Here is a 17,570-nt window from a genome sequence, read left to right on the forward strand (position 1 = left end):
AAGATTTTCCACCGGTCTTACCAATTCCTCAGTAATTGTGGAAGGAGATTCTTGTGCAAGAAGCTCCTTGTAATAAGCAATGGCATTTTTAGACACTAGTTTTGAATATTTTTGTAAAGACTTTCTTCAACTTCCCCTACAACCAAGAGACCTGGCTGGTCAAAGGATTTCATGCCAGACATGGTCATTGTTCTTATTTACTGCATTAATAAATTATAATACTTTCACTGTTTAAACATTACACCATCCTGAAAGCTAGTGATAAAATGAGAATTTTGAAAAGAATCTGTTCTCTCAGAATTCAAATTACCGCCACTGTTCCTTATCCTGTGCTCTGTTCATAATTACTATATGAAAGAGAACCACAATCAGCACTTAACAAACACAAACTTAGGAATTCCAACTAAAGAACTAAAAGTGTAAGTGATAAAATAATTTAACAGTATCATTTATATACAGACAACATAGTTCACTTCACAATAAGACATTTCCAACTTTTGCACTGAAGTTTAATTTATTTTGGAAACCTGCTTTTTCATACAAATAGTAATTCAAACTGAATAGTTTATCATCAAAAACTACATAAGATACTTGTTAGTTAACAAATATTTAATTGAAATCAAAGTTAAAAGAAATCCACCCTGAATGAGAATTTTGCCAGAGGCCTTGTTTTTGCTAAACTACAATATCATGCGGTAAGCTACAAGTGGTATTATTAAACACTGCAATTGCTTTGACTTAAATAATCTTTGAAAACTTCATTTTTTTCAGTGTTTTTGAGAACTGCATTGTACTGCTTTAGCAAACTGATGTCCAGGCCCTAATCTCCGAGTTCTAAAGTATGAAGAAAATCAAAGAAGACCTTAAGGTTTCATTGCAAGACTGACCTGCCTGATCATGAAAACTGGTGGAAACATTCAGTTATTAATCTAGGTCTGGCAACCACTGCTCCCTACAATGTGTCTTTGATGTCATATAGAGAGTGCTGTAAATGATTAAGTTTGAGTTTTCGAGTACTGTACTTAAGACATTGGTTATAGAAATATTAAATTGGTTTCCTACAAAGCAGACCTCTAGCTCTCCCCAGTGCCAGCGATGGGTAGTCCACTTGCAAGACATGCTAAGTGGTAGTATGTATCCAGAATGAGATTTTCACTCTGCAGCGGAGTGTGCGCTGATATGAAACTTCCAGGCAGATTAAAACTGTGTGCCCGACCGAGACTCGAACTCGGGACCTTTGCCTTTCGCGGGCAAGTGCTCTACCATCTGAGCTACCGAAGCACGACTCACACCCGGTACCCACAGCTTCACTTCTGCCAGTACCTCGTCTCCTACCTTCCAAACATTACATACGCTCTCCTGTGAAACTTGAGGAATTAGCACTCCTGGAAGAAAGGATATTACGAAGACATGGCTTAGCCACAGCCTGGGGGATGTTTCCAGAATGAGATTTTCACTCTGCAGCGGAGTGTGCACCGATATGAAACTTCCTGACAGATTAAAACTGTGTGCCCGACCGAGACTTGAACTCGGGACCTTTGCCTTTCGCGGGCAAGTGCTCTACCATCTGAGCTACCGAAGCACGACTCACGACCGGTACTCACAGCTTCACTTCTGCCAGTACCTCGTCTCCTACCTTCCAAATTTTACAGAAGCTCTCCTGCGAACCTTGCAGAACTAGCACTCCTGAAAGAAAGGATATTGCGGCAGAATGAGATTTTCACTCTGCAGTGGAGTGTGCACTGATATGAAACTTCCTGGCAGATTAAAACTGTGTGCCCGACCGAGACTCGAACTCGGGACCTTTGCCATTCTTGGGCAAGTGCTCTACCATCTGAGCTACCGAAGCACAACTCACACCCGTCACTCACAGCTTCACTTCTGCCGGTACCTCGTCTCCTGCCTTCCAAACAGGAGAGCTTCTGTAAAAGTCTGGAAGGTAGGAGACGAGGTACTGGCAGAAGTGAAGCTGTGAGTACCGGGCGTAAGTCGTGCTTTGGTAGCTCAGATGGTAGAGCACTTGCCCGCGAAAGACAAAGGTCTCGAGGTCGAGTCTCAGTCGGGCACACAGTTTTAATCTGCCAGGAAGTTTGGTAGTATGTACCTAACATAGCAAAATAATTGTAGCTGGATAGATAAAAAATCTACTCAACATGTGGTGGCAGAAGAACACACATATAAAAGATATAACAGTTTGCATGATTTTGGAGCCAGTGGCTCCTTCTCCCCAGGAGGATTGAAGGGGAAGGAGAAGGGGTGAAGGAAAAGGACTGGCGAAGTTTCAGAAAAGGGCTAGAATTTGGAAAAGTTGCTCAGAACCTTGGGGCAGGGGAGGCTTACCAGCAGGGTAGAAGGTAAGAATGATGCTAATGTACAATAACAGTATTATTTAGTGTATACTGTACCTCCATTCAGACCCTAGAGGCACAGTTTATATGTATTAAAAAAGGTAAAAAGAAAGGCATCTAAAACACCATTAACAAAAGTTGTCCTTGTCCAAACGAGTTCACTGTCAGATTCATTCTGGGTCTTGCTGAGCCTAATCTCTCTGTATGGTACTAAGAACACTCCACCTCTTGGTAAGTCTAACTAGTGACATTCTATCCACACATCTTTAGAACTAATGGCACTTTTTAAAAAAAAGTAAGAGTTGTTCTTAAGTTTTAAATGAAGTATGAGACAGCAAAGAAAGGACTGAACAGACAGCAGAAAACAAGAAAGACCGAACAAATAATCTAAACAGAGAATATCAGTAACTTTAATCCTCATATTTACCTTCAGACAATGAAGTACTTAAATATTCCATTGAATCAGCAAACATATCTGGAGAACTGCTCCTCCTCCCAGATCCACATAGGGATGAGGTCAGGTTGTCTTCTGAAAAAGGGCAGCACATCAAATTTAATTGTATCCTGGAATGTGTGCAATAAAAATGGGTATACAAACTTTTAAGTGAGGCACTGAACAGAGTGTTTCAAGTAATAGATATAATTAATATGTGATGTACACAATGTGAAATTACATTTTTTATTAACAGAATGAGATTGAAACCGCAGTGAAAGTTCTACTGTGCTAGCCAACCACTTGTAAACTGTAGGAGACAAAAATACTTCTACATGTGAGGTATAAGATCTACATCTGTATAGATCCCAATAAATGTCCCAGAATTTTATGTGATCTGTATATTGCCAGTATCGTCTTCTCCAGTTTTCAAAAAGACTGCAGCTCAAACTCAGTCACACAACTAAGATTTCCATACCTTGATAATCATTCTTGATACCTCCATTCTTAATATCTTCAGTCTAACTTGCCTCTTGATCACTGTGACTAAAACCATATGACCCAGGCAAAAGGAGACAACACTTTACACTAGGTCGACTCTAATACTCATGCACTCCAAGAAGACACCCAGCACTGTAACGGATGAGAGTAGCAGACTCAACAAGAGTCACAGGACTGTGTGTGACTTTGAACCAACACTCATTTGATTCAGGTCACAATCGGCTTACCCCAGTGTACCATGCAGTGTACACTAGCACTGCTATGCACTTTCTGGGTGTGTATGAAAACACTACATTTATGGGTAAGTCCCAAGATTACTTGTAAACAGTACAAACTGAGTGCACGACGGTCACGGCACCAAGTATCTATTTTGTTTACAGCCTTGACGACAAAAAGGACAAAAGGGTTCAATGAACCATCTTCAAGCTGTCTCTCTACCGTTTCACTTTCAAACGGCGTGCAGGAAAAACAAGCACTTAAATTTTTCGGTGTGAGCCCTGATTTACCTCATTTAATGGTGAAGATCATTTCTCCCTATGTAGGTGGGTACCAACAGAATGTTTTTGCAATCAGAGGAGAAAACTGGTGATTGAAATTTCTTGAGAAGATCCCATCGCAACAAAACACAACTTTGTTTTAATGATTGCCACTTCAATTCATGTATCATGTCTGTGGCACTATCTCCTGAATTTCACGATAATACTAAACGGGCTACCCTTATTAGAACTTTTTCGATGTCATCCATCAGTCCCATCCGATGCGGATCCCACACCACACAGCAATACTACAGAACAAGGCGGACAAGTGTGGTGTAAGCAGTCTCTTTAGTAGGCCTGTCATACCTTCTAAGTGTTCTGCCAATGAATCAGTCTTTGGTTTGCTCTATCCACAACGTTACCTATGTGATTGTTCCAATTTACGTTATTTGTAATTGTAATCCCTAAGTATTTAGTTGAATTTACAGCCTTCAGATTTGTGTGACTTATTGCGTAATCAAAATTTAGCGGATTTGTTTTAGTACTCATGTGAATAACTTCACACTTTTCTATATTCAGGATCAATTGCCATTTTTCACACCATACAGGTATCTTATCTAAATCATTTTGCAATTTGCTTTGGTCCTCTGATGACTTTACGAGACTGTAAATAACAGCATCATCTGCAAACAATCTAAGAGGGCTACTCAGATTATCTCATATGTCGTTAATATAGATCAGGAACAATAAAGGGCCTATATGACTTCCTCAGGGAATGCTGGATATTACTCGATGACTTTCTGTCTATTACTACGAATTGTGACCTTCTAACAGTAAATCACATATCCAGTCGCATAACTGAGGTGACATTCCATAGGCACGCAGTTTGGTTAGAAGACACTTATGAGGAACAGTGTCGGAAGCCATCTGGAAATCTAAAAATATGGAATCAATTGGACATCCCCTGTTGATGGCACTCATTATTTCATGAGTATAAAGAGCTAGTTGCGCTTCGCAAGAATGGTATTTTCTGAATACATGCCGACTGTGTGTCAATAAATTGATTTTTTCCCCCCAAGATAATTCATAATATTCCAACACAGTACATGTTCCAAAATCCTACTGCAAATCAACGTTAGTGATATGGGCCTGCAATTCAGCCGATTACTCCTATTTCCCTTTTTGGGTATTGGCGTGACTTGAACAATTTTCCAGTCATTAGGTAAGGATCTTTCAATGAGCGAGTGGTTGTATATAATTGCTAAATATGGAGCTATTGTATCAGCACAGTCTGAAAGGAACCTGACTGGTATACAATTTGGACTGGAGGCCTTGCCTTTATTAAGTGACTTAAGCTGCTTTGCTACACAGGATATCTACTTCTATGTTTCTCATCTTCGCAGTTGTTCTTGATTGGAATTCAGGAATATTTACTTCATCTTCTTTGATGAAGGATTTTTGGAAAACCATGTTTAATAATTTTCTTTAGTGGCATTGTCATCAGTGACTTCATCATTGTTATCACACAGTGAAGGTATTCACTGTGTCTTGCCACTGGTGTGCTTTATGTATGACTAGAATCTCTCTGGGTTTTCTGCCAGATTCCGAGACAACAGTTTCGTTGTGGAAATTATTAAAAGCATCTCACATTGAAGTTCATGTTGCGTTCTGACCATCCGTAAAACTTTGAAGATCTTGGGGATTTTGCATTCTTTTAAATTTGGCATGTTTTTTCCATTGCTTCTGCAACAGTGATCTGACCCATTTTGTGTACTATGGGGGATCAGTATCATCACTTCTTAATTTGTGTGGTATATGTCACTCAACTGCTGTCTATACTGTCTTTTTGAAATCATTCCACATATTTTCTATGCTTATGTGATCAGACCGGAAGGAGTGATGACTCTGTCTTAAAAATCCATTAAAAGCATTTTTATCAACTTTTTTAAATAGGTGTACTTTGTGTTTCTTTTTTATGGTTGGGGTGTTATGGCGTTCAGCATAGCTGCAACTGCCTTGTGGTCACCAATCCCTGTACTCATCATGATACTCCCTATTTGTCCAGGATTATTTGTTGCTAAGAGGTCAAGTACGCTTTTGCAACAATTTACCCTTCGAGTGGGCTCATGAACTAATTGTTCTAAATAATGTTTTGAGAAAGCATTCAGCACAATTTTGGATGACGTTTCAAGCCTGCTGCTGGCTTTAAACGTATAATTTTTCCAGCATATAGAGGGTAGATTGAAGTCGCCACCGACTATAATTGTATGAGTGGTGTACCTATGTGAAATGAGGCTCAAGTTTTCTTTAAACTGTTCAGCAACTATATCTTCTGAGCCATAAAATTGGAGGTGATAATATTTTTATGTTTGACATCAAAGCAACCATAAATTTAGTAGCAATTTTATATGACATATTTACACAAATACTTATAGAGTGATCACAAATAACCGCTGCAGTTTGGGAGAATTAGTAAGAAAAATTTCTGCATGGAATCTGATTCAGAATAATGCTGTAGTCACAAAATGGTTGAAAATTTGTCACAAATGATTTTCCTCAAATTTGACCTCATACAGCACGATAATGGTGAATGACCAAACATCAAAATTTTGACATTAATGATGGATGTGGATACTAAGCCAGTTTGTTATCTACCTTAGACTGCTTGGCACTCAAAATATGTGTTCAATAAAAGAAGTGAAAGAAAAGGAGACTGTAGATCCTCAGAGATGTGCATTATCATTTGTTAATTGGCAATAAGTAATCAAAGTATGCACTCCAATCTGTATCTAATATTCTTTTGACCTTAGTTTTCCGGTATTTACTCACAAGCACCCAAGACATATGCCATGAGCAATTTGCAAAACAGACAAAACATACCCAAACAAATTACAGACTACACTTGTCAACTGGTCAATGTGAAAAATGTTCCTGTCACGCTCAATAAATGATGGTCAATGTGAAAAATGTTCCTGTCATGCTCAATATATGATTTTAAGTTCAAACAGAGCCCAGGGTAAAGAAATTGCAAGAGAAAGACTCTACAGAAAAGAAACTGGAGGCTAAAAAGATTACGTATAAATTACATTGAGAGTCTATAATCCATGCAGGGTAGCCTGAGTTCTATTGAAAGAACAAAGGACACAGTCTTTACAGCTACAGTAATTTTTTTGCTGTACTGGAAAGTTTTCAGAGAATATTTTCAGAGTAGTGGATAACTGTAAATGAGATTTGAAATTTGAAAACCCAGCAAGTATTGCAATGCAAAACAGCTATTGTACCATGAGTGAGTGGAAGAAAATGCAAGTTAATGAGGTCACAGGCAATGCAGAAGCTTCAGGGTCCTGATGCATAAGATATTTCAAGTGATGTTCTGAGTAATATTACTTTTTGAAATTTCAGAACCACTAAACACAGCAATAAACAAATGCTTTTTGTTTAGTGTTTACCCAAATTTCTTAAACTGAAATAGACCCTGTCTACATAAAAGGTAATCCAACTGAAGTGTATCAACAGTTCAGTATCAACAACTCAGATATTCACAAAAGTAATGAAATTTGTAACAAAAAATCAGTTTTTCAGCCACTTTGAAGATAACAATCTGTTTATCCAAAGCTGACAGTTTATTGCATTTGCCATGGAACATATTTGCAACAACTGCTTCCATGTGGTACGTATCAGTAGATTTACAAATAAAACGCACTTTCTCTATACTAATATGGGTGATAGTTGTAATAGTCACCTTCAGTCTGCTACAATACAGCTCTCCATTCTATCCTGTGCAAGCCTCTTCATCTCTGCACAACTACTGTAACCTCCTTCCATTCAAACTAGCTTACTGTATTCAAACCTTGGTCTCCACATAATTTTTAAAATCCCCCCCCTCCACACTCACAAACTTTCCTCTGTTACCAAACTGACAATTCCTTGAAGCCTAAGGACGTTCGCTGTCAAAAAATCTCTTTTTACAGCTGAGAGGTGCAACAGATTTCATTTTTTCCTCAATTTGATCCAATATCTTCTCATTAGTTATTCGATCTGCCCCTCTAAACTTCAGCATTTTTCATGTAGGATCACATTTGTTTGGTTGGTTGCAGTATAAAGGACTGAACAGAGAGGTTACCTGACCCCCAGTCAAGATGGTTCATCTAAAAATTTTGTTGAATCATCACAGTAAGTAGGAGTGGAAGACCTTGAAAGCAACATTCATGCCAGAACTGAGAAATAATTTAAAGGGAAATAAAAGTATGTGGGTCAGGTCATTATGTAGACAAAGGGTCACCCAGAATTCATCAAAAGTGAGAGAAACCCCACCAATATCTGACGCCTCATTAACCCAGCTAAGGGACAGTTACAGAGTAAAGAATGCCTTATAGCCAGGAGATTCATAATAATAGAAGTTTGAAGGCTACAAACATATTGGATATCAGTTGTACTGACAATGATAAAATAAGATGAGAAAAATAATCAGGTCAGTGGGGGCCAGGCGCAAGTTCCCTGGCAATCTGCATGTGAAAGAGGCTATCCTTCGCACAGCTGACCAACCTCTGGTCTGATATAGTCACATGTTAAAAGAGAGGAACAGCACCCACTGTTCGCTGAAATGTTAACACTAAAATGGAAACTATGATGCGTGACAACTAAGGGTCTAACTACATCTAAAAGCAATTAAAGCAGGGTTGGTAGGGGGGGGTGGGAGGGGTGGGGGCAAAAAAGGCAACTGGCAGAGGAGGTAGGGCTGATGATACCCCAGACACAGAGAGAGAGCATGCGGCAGGAGATGCCTCAACTCCAATCACCCTGCCCCAAGAGTCATTGAAAAAATTATATCTGAGCACCATACATCAAAAGCTTCTATTCTCTTTTCTGCTTGAACTATTTACTGTCTATGTTTCAGTTCCATACAACGCTATACTCTACCAGGGTTGCCACAATTTTCCCCAAGTGAAATTCCGATATTTCCCTGATTTCCAGACAAGTTTTAGCATGTTCAAACAAATTTCGGGCTTGCAGCCGGTCGTCGTTCAAAACTTCACACAATATTTCAACTGGACACCTGCCAGTCATCTTCAGGTGAGCCGTCGCAGATTGGCGAAAACATCCTCCGTTCCGCAATATATAGCGTACTGTAACTATTCTGCACATGCGTCGAAAACTTGATAGTTGAACCACACTGCCCGCCAGCAGCGCCCTCGCTGGTGGAATAGCGGCCGTGGCAAACAGCAACGCAGAGGGCGACTGAGTTCTGCTATTCCACCAGCGAGGGCACTGCCGGTGGGCAGTGTGGTTCAACTATCAAGTTTTTGCCGCATGCGCAGAATAGTTACAGTATGCTATATATTGCGGAACAGAGGACGTTTTCGCCAGTCTGCGACGGCTCACCTGAAGATGACTGGCAGGTGCCCAGTTGAAATATCGTGCGAAGTATTGCACAACGGCCGGCTGCAAGCCCGAAATTTGTTTGAACAGTCAATTTGCCGGGAAAATTGTAAATTTCACAAGTTTTAGCATTTGTCCCAAACAAATTTTGAGATCTCAAGGGTGAGTAAAGACATAAGTTGACAAAAAAAAATGTATGAACTTCTGTATTTCTAAATGTGTGAGCAATCTTAAGTACTGACATCAACATCTTTTGTAATGAACTGTTTTTAGATGGAGAAAGCAAGCCATACGGTATGTGTGTTTCATTAAGATTACTGATGATATTTTAACTCAAAAAAATAAAAGACATTTGGTGACAAAAATACACATTTCCTTGCAGTTGCAAGACAGTTTTAAAATACCTTCACTAATTTCAGAAATAGCCTCAGAAAAAAGTAGGCCTCTTGGATCAAGCATGTAATGCAGGGAATAGTTGTGTAAATCAACACTACAGGTGACTGCCAATAAAATGTTGGTCCTGCTATGTTCTTTATTGTCGGTTAATAACCACTGTGTTATGTCTATTATTTTAGAGGTATTGTGTGTCCACCTGTTTAGCTGAGTGGTAATGTGTTTGCCTACCATACAGGGGGCCTAACTTCAATTCGTAACCAGGTTGGAGATTTTCTCTGCTCGTGGACAGGATGTTGTGTTGTCCTCATCATTTCTTCATCCCTGACATACAAGTCGCCCAATGTGGTGACACCTGAACAAAGACTTGCAATCTGGCAACCGAAGTTACCCAGAAGGGGACTCCTGGCCATCAGTGCCAAAGTTCATTTCATTTTTCAGGTTTGTGTGATTTTTCTTTTGAGAAATATATGAGTACATAGCACACAAAAAGCAAGCAACTGCCACAATTTACTTCTTCTTATCATCCATACTTTCTAATACATGAACTACTTTCAAAGTGCCAAAATGAACTAGGAAAAAAAGGCTATAAAACACTGCACTGTGCAAAGTACCTGTAGAGAGACAATCGCAATTCCTGAAATCCATCGCCTTTGGGCTCTCACCTGCCAAGGAACACCACAGTCCTGGTTCCATGGATAAACCATAAAAATCTGCCACATTATGCCACATACAAGCAGACGTGGCCTGCGGGAAAGTCAGCGAGTCTAGATCATACAGGCAGGGTCTGCACATTAGTGGGAAACGATGGGCTTCCGATCAGTAGGCCTGATCCGTTCGATATACCTGCAGAAATCACCTGCGGTCTTGGCCCAACGTGGAAGTCCATTCATGTGAGTAGCTATTCATGAGTCACAGACACAATCACACTCTCACAACTAAATTTTTGACCATAGCCTTTCTCAGAAAATGAGAGCAAACACACTTTCACACAACTCATGCACACATGACTGCTGTCTCTGGCTGCTGAGTCAACAGTCTCTGAGAATCAGATCAAAACAAACCACTCCTCACATCTCCCTGCCTCTTGTCGGCAGCTGCTAGGCTAACAACAAGACGTGGTGGCAGCACTGACTACAAGCTGAGGGGAGTGGTGGGAAGGGGAGAAGCAGTAAGAATGAGGGAGTAGGGAAGCAGTGCACATACTCAGCTGAGTCCAGGCAGTGACGATGCATGACATATCAGTAAACAAGCCATTTCATCTATTCAGACAAAAATGACATGTTTCCAGTGTCTTTTTCAAATTTCCCTGATTTACCTGACATTTTTGAAGTTCCCTGATTTCAAGAACTTATGGCAACCCAGTCTATGTTAATACCAAAAGAAAAGGATTTTCTAACACTTCAAAGTTAACAATTCTTTCTTTTCTTCAGAAATGCTTTCCTTACTTTTACCAGTTTGCACTTTATATCCTATCTACTTCAGCCTTCACAAGTTCCTTTATTGCTCGAATAGCAAAACACATCTACTACTTTTAAAGTCTCATTTTCTAATCTAATTCCCCCAGCACAGCCTGTACCATTGTTTTACTTTTGATGATTATCATCTTCTAACATCTTTCCAAGACACTACAAATTTTGTTCACGTGCTCTTAAAAGTCTTTTGCCACCTCTCATGGCTTTTATTGTTTCTTCTTATTCAACTTTAAACTCACACCAATAATTTCTCCTCTGTTTCCTCTACTGCCTGCTTAGAGTAGAGATTGAATAACACAGGGCATAGACAGCAAGTCTGCCTCACTTCCTTTCAACAAATGCCTGCAGTCTGGTTTCTGTACAAGTTGTACATGAAGTTTTGCTCCCTGTATTTTATAGTTGCTACCTTCAGAATTTCAAAGAATCTGAAATTAAGTTATGGAGCAGGAATATTGGCAAGCAGACATTATTTCAATTGTTTAAAAAAATCTTTCACCTTCTGCCAGTGCCTTTAATTTACATGGTGGATGATCCAATACAAGATAAAAGTTTCCCTTATCACTGTGTTTGTGGAACTTACAAGTTACAAGCGGGTCATTCCACATCAAGTGTTCTAGAATAACAAATGGTCCCCACTTGAGCATCTCAGATTCAGTTCAAAACTTGTTCTTGTATACATATGTATATGTTGTGTCAATGAGTAAAATTTTGGGTAAATTGTTATAGTGGTTCCAGAACTAGGGCCACCTTAGTAGACCCATGCCAACTCACAATGTGCACGGTGTGAAGAATTCGGCTAACTTTGTCATAACTTTGTGCATCTTCAGTGATATCTACCACACTCAATTTTTGTATCCTAGTAACAACTTTTGTTGTTGAATGCAGCTAAAGAATTCAAATTCCTTAGAAATGACTATTCATTATGCTGCTTGGTCTGAAAGTGCCTTGTAAAATTTATCACAAAAGATTCAAGCCCTACTTTAACCATCCTTTGCTATACTATAAGGGGAACGCAGCTGGAACTTTGACTTTTGGGCTGCTAGCCAACAACTAGGTTCGCACTATACTACACCAGTATTAGCATTTATGAATAAATAGTTCTGATTTTATTGACCCATGTCTCGAGAGTCAAACTGAAAATTACTAGCACTTTTCACAATCAGTTTTCTATATTGCTATCAACTCTGAACTTCTGGGCTGCTAGCCAACAACTACGTGTTCACTATTCTACACCAGTATTAGCATTTATGAGTAAATCGTTCTGGTTTTATTGACCCATGTCTCGAATGTCAAATTGAAAATTGAAAATTTCTAGCATTTTTCACAATCAGTTTTCTATATTGCTACAAGTGACTTGAAAAAGTAGAATGGTAATCTTCCATATAAGCCATTTAAAACAGATTTAAAGAATCCTAAGCTGTTATGCTTACTGCATGTATTACTATGTTGGCAGACGTTATGCCGGAAAACGTCAAGGCACTTGTGATGTGATTTGTCAGACAATTATTTGCAGCATGATACTTTTGTTCCCCTGATGTGCAGGTACAACTGTTTCATATACAGGGTGTTACAAAAAGGTACGGCCAAACTTTCAGGAAACATTCCTCACAGACAAATAAAGAAAAGATGTTATGTGGACATGTGCCTGGAAACACTTAATTTCCATGTTAGAGCTCATTTTAGTTTCATCAGTATGTACTGTACTTCCTCGATTCACCGCCAGTTGGCCCAATTGAAGGAAGATAATGTTGACTATGGTGCTTGTGTTGACATGCGACTCATTGCTCTACAGTACTAGCATCAAGCACATCAGTACGTAGCATCAACAGGTTAGTGTTCATCACGAAAGTGGTTTTGCAGTCAGTGCAATGTTTACAAATGCGGAGTTGGCAGATGCCCATTCGATGTATGGATTAGCACAGTGCAATAGCCGTGGCGCGGTACATTTGTATCGAGACAGATTTCCAGAATGAAGGTGTCTCAACAGGAAGACATTCGAAGCAATTGATCAGCGTCTTAGGGAGCACGCAACATTCCAGCCAATGACTAGCGACTGGGGAAGACCTAGAACGACGAGGACACCTGCAATGGACGAGGCAATTCTTTGTGCAGTTGACGATAACCCTAATGTCAGTGTCAGGGCCTCCATGGGTACACTTCTGCAAATGGTTCATCCAACAATGTGTCAATCCTCATTATGAGGCTTCATTCCAACGTGATCAAACAGTAAATTTTCACAATCAACATGTGTGGGCTGACAAGAATCCGCACGCAATTGTGCAATCACATCAACACAGATTTTCTGTGAACGTTTGGGCAGGCATTGTTGGTGATGTCTTGATTGGGCCCCATGTTCTTCCACCTACGCTCAATGGAGCACGTTCTCATGATTTCATACGGGATACTCTACCTGTGCTGCTAGAACATGTGCTTTTACAAGTACAACACAACATGTGGTTCATGCATGATGGAGCTCCTGCACATTTCAGTCGTAGTGTTCGTACGCATCTCAACAACAGATTCGGTGACCGATGGATTGGTGGAGGTGGACCAATTCCATGGCCTCCACGCTCTCCTGACCTCAATCCTCTTGACTTTCATTTATGGGGGCATTTGAAAGCTCTTGTCTAAGCAACCCCAGTACCAAATGTAGAGACTCCTCGTGCTCGTATTGTGGACCGCTGTGATACAATACGCTATTCTCCAGGGCTGTATCAGCCCATCAGGGATTCCATGCGACGGGGGGTGGATGCATGTATCATCGCTAATGGAGGACATTTTGAACATTTCCTGTAGCAAAGTGTTTGAAGTCACGCTGGTACGTTCTGTTGCTGTGTGTTTCCATTCCATGATTAATGTGATTTGAAGAGAAGTAATAAAATAAGCTCTAACACGGAAAGTAAGTGTTTCTAGACACATGTCCACATAACATATTTTCTTTCTTTGTGTGTGAGGAATGTTTCCTGAAAATTTGGCTGTACCAATTTGTAACACCCTGTATGGGTTCCAGAAACTTCTGGAAATTAGATATGCAGGTATGACTATTTTGTAACAGGGCATGGGTTCTGGAAATTTCCGGATATTTGATATGCAGGTATGACTGTTTTATAAAACAAGGCATGGATTCCAGAAAGTTATATTCAGGTACAACAGTTTTATAACAAGGCACTAGAAACTTCCAGAATTTTCTGTAATAGTCTCCAGTATTCTCATTTTATACATTCACACTATATAAGATGTAATTTGATTTGGGTATCATTCAAGTTTGTAAGCAAAACTTGCAGCTTGGTTGATTCCTTCAATCCACTGCCAAATCATTAACGAAGTTACAACTTGTTATGGCTACAAACAATGTAACAACAAATCAACAAGTCTGTGAGTCAGTTAACTAAGTTCACCAAGGACAAATGCCTTCTGAAGTCAATTAGCCAAAATATGTTTACATCATGAAACAGAACTGTTGACCAGGGTTCAATATATGCAGAAACCATGCTGCAATACATTACAAAAGAAGACTCATGTGTTCAACAAAGGTCTGCGTCCTAGTGATGTTGCAACACCAGACTTTCTGAAACAACTTACAACAGTTGACGTTAAGCCTTGACAGAAGCTTTACCCTGCTTGTAGAGTTGACATCAGTGCAAAACAGGCCAAGCCATTGCCATCATCAGAGTCTGATGAAGATGATACTACAGTTGCTCCATACAGCTTGAGCTCTAGCTTGATAGCAACTGGTGTGCCACCACTGAAAAATTTCAGCACGTTTCAAACTGGGATTCTAGTGGATATGCAAAATGAGAAATAAGGCGAATTCAAATGGTTGTGGCTACCAAAATTGCTGAAATTGGCGGGATTCAATCAGATGATGTCATAGAACCGCCACCAGGTCCAAAATGCCACAATCGCTCTTTGTACAAAGTGCTCATTAATGAACTGAAAGCAAAGCCTGGCAGTGTCCTCATCTTCTGAGAAAATTTAGATTTTAACTTTGGCCACTAGCAGTTGGAGCATTAAAAAAATGATGGAAGAATTCAACATGTCTGATCGAACAGTGAAAACTGCCAGAAAGCTGAAGGAAGAGAAAGGCGTATTAGCAATACCAGAACCGGGTAGACCGAAGCGTCCGATCCCACCCGTCGGCTTTGACCCAAGATGTTGTGTGTGACGTCACGACGGCGCAGAACTTAGTTTGTGAAAATGGTGTGTTTGTAGGTGTCATTTTGATGCGATCCGTGGTGCTCTCTGGTTGTGTGTTAGGTGATGTTTTTGGGTTAGTTTGCGGGTGTGGCGTCGTGTGTGAATTTTGGGACATTTCTTTTTTATTTCTTTGGTAGGTATGGATATGACTGACAGGGTCAACAGTTTTCGGTTGTCGGCTATGATGGGGGACAGTGCGTTGTCTCTAATAAAATTTCTTCAACTATTTGGATTTTTTGATGAAGTCATGAAGTGTTCAGTATGTCGTGAAGAAATGAGGCTTACTTAAAGTTCTGGTGTCTCGGACCAGGGACAGCTGTATGTGGAAATGTCGTAAGGATAACAAGTCAAGGGAAGTGTTCGATCCCAATGTGTGGCTGTTGGTATTGGTATCTGGAGATGTTTTTGAGCAATATAGGTCAAGGGAAGATAGGTAGATCACCTAACTAATGAGGAGGTATTGAATAGAATTGGGGAGAAGAGGAGTTTGTGGCACAACTTGACAAGAAGAAGGGACCGGTTGGTAGGACATGTTCTGAGGCATCAAGGGATCACAAATTTAGCATTGGAGGGCAACGTGGAGGTTAAAAATCGTAGAGGGAGACCAAGAGATGAATACACTAAGCAGATTCAGAAGGATGTAGGTTGCAGTAGTACTGGGAGATGAAGACGCTTGCACAGGATAGGGTAGCATGGAGAGCTGCATCAAACCAGTCTCAGGACTGAAGACCACAACAACAACAACAGGTTAAGGGAAATGTTAGGTCCTAATTTATGGGATTGGGAGCTGCTGTTGAGCTATATAGGTCAAGGGAAGTGTTCGATTCCAATTTATGGGATCGGGAGCTGCTGTTGAACTATATAGGTCAAGGGAAGTGTCCGATTCCAGATGATATTGTGTTTAGTGGTATTTGGGGAGTTTTGTTATGTCTGTTTTTTCCGTCGTTTTGTGTGGTTTTGTATGGGGGTGGGTGTCTAAATTTGTTTATATTTAGTTTGTCCCCACCCAAAAACCGCCTATTTCCCATGCTTGCCCCGTTAGTGTCATTAGGCTTTTTGTGGAACGTGTGTGTCTTTGTTTTTCGATGTATTTTCGTCCTCATAATGTGTATGTAACGACTTGATATGCGCCATATTGGAATCGTGGTTTATGGTCATTTCCGCCATATTTGTGACATCATGGGTCAAAGCAGACGGGCGGAATCGTACGCTTCCGTATTTCCCCAGAACCAAAGTGAGAAAAGGTTTTGCAAGAAGATATTAAGGAAAGTGTACCAAAATTCTACGACAGTGATGAAGACAGCTGACTCTGCCCTGGAAAAGACTTTGTAGCCATAAGGCCACCAGCTGGCCCAAAAGTTCATATGCAGAAACATCTGGTGCTTTATAACTTGAAAGAAGTCTATCCATATTGAAGACAAAATTTACCAAAAGCTGGCTTTTCTAAATATTATGAACTCCAGCAAAAGTGGTGCATCACAGCAGGAACACATTCAGTTTGTGTTTGTACAGCTCATCAAAATGTCAAGTTGATGCTAGCAGCAACTCCAATTAAGAATGATTACAAAAGTTTGTTAGCCAAAGCAGTTTACAATATGGGGTACAAAGAAGGAGCCTCCTAGAAGATTGTGAGCCTAAAGACTGAATACAGGCACAATCGGGCGTACCCTGGAAATGGTGAAAGATTTCACCGGCTAATCCTTCTAACACCAGATCAAGTTAAAGTCCAAAACCAAATTAACATCAAGATGCAACGGCCTTTATCAGGACCACCCCTTGTGACGATCTCGATAAATATTGAGGGATTCTCTAATCACAAGAGTGTTTTATTAGCAGACATGTGCTCTAAGCATAAATGCGACGTATTGTTGGTGCAGGAAACACACCAGGGAGCCACCAGCCACAGACCTAAAATAGCAGGAATGGATTTGGCCATTGAAAGACCTCACGATAAGTATGGGAGTGCAATTTTCATCAGACCTGGGCTCAACGTAACTTCAACCACAATGACAGAAGTAAATAACATTGAAGTACTTACCATTTGCACCCAGAAGTTCTCTGTGACGTCTGTGTACAAACCACCAGATGTGGACTTTGTTTTCCATGTACCAAACAATTTTACAAATGATCATATTAATTTTGTCATGGGCGATTTCAACTGCCATGGTGAAGCATGGGGATATAATGAGACTGATGAGAATGGTGTACAGCTTGAATCCTGGGCTGACACTAACGACCTACAACTCTTGCATGACCCAAAACAGCCAGCATCGTTCAACAGCAGAAGATGGAGAAGGGGATATAATCCTGACAACATCTTTGTGAGTAGGAAGTTGGCAGCACAGTGCATGAAGCTTGTTGAAGAACC

At 40.2% G+C, this 17,570-nt stretch overlaps 1 protein-coding gene across 2 annotated transcripts in view; it reads right to left on the reverse strand.

Annotated features, from left to right (window-relative positions):
• The window catches only part of LOC126354536 (poly(ADP-ribose) glycohydrolase-like), a 147,653-nt gene that overhangs the window by 121,198 nt on the left and 8,885 nt on the right, over window positions 1-17,570 (reverse strand). For both annotated transcript variants that reach the window (XM_050004278.1, XM_050004270.1), the window contains one exon: window positions 2,776-2,877. In XM_050004278.1, the coding sequence (XP_049860235.1) occupies window positions 2,776-2,877 (102 nt within the window). The remainder of the gene's footprint in view (window positions 1-2,775; window positions 2,878-17,570) is intronic.

The sequence above is a fragment of the Schistocerca gregaria genome, chromosome 1 (assembly GCF_023897955.1).
Source record: "Schistocerca gregaria isolate iqSchGreg1 chromosome 1, iqSchGreg1.2, whole genome shotgun sequence".
NCBI lineage: Eukaryota > Metazoa > Arthropoda > Insecta > Orthoptera > Acrididae > Schistocerca > Schistocerca gregaria.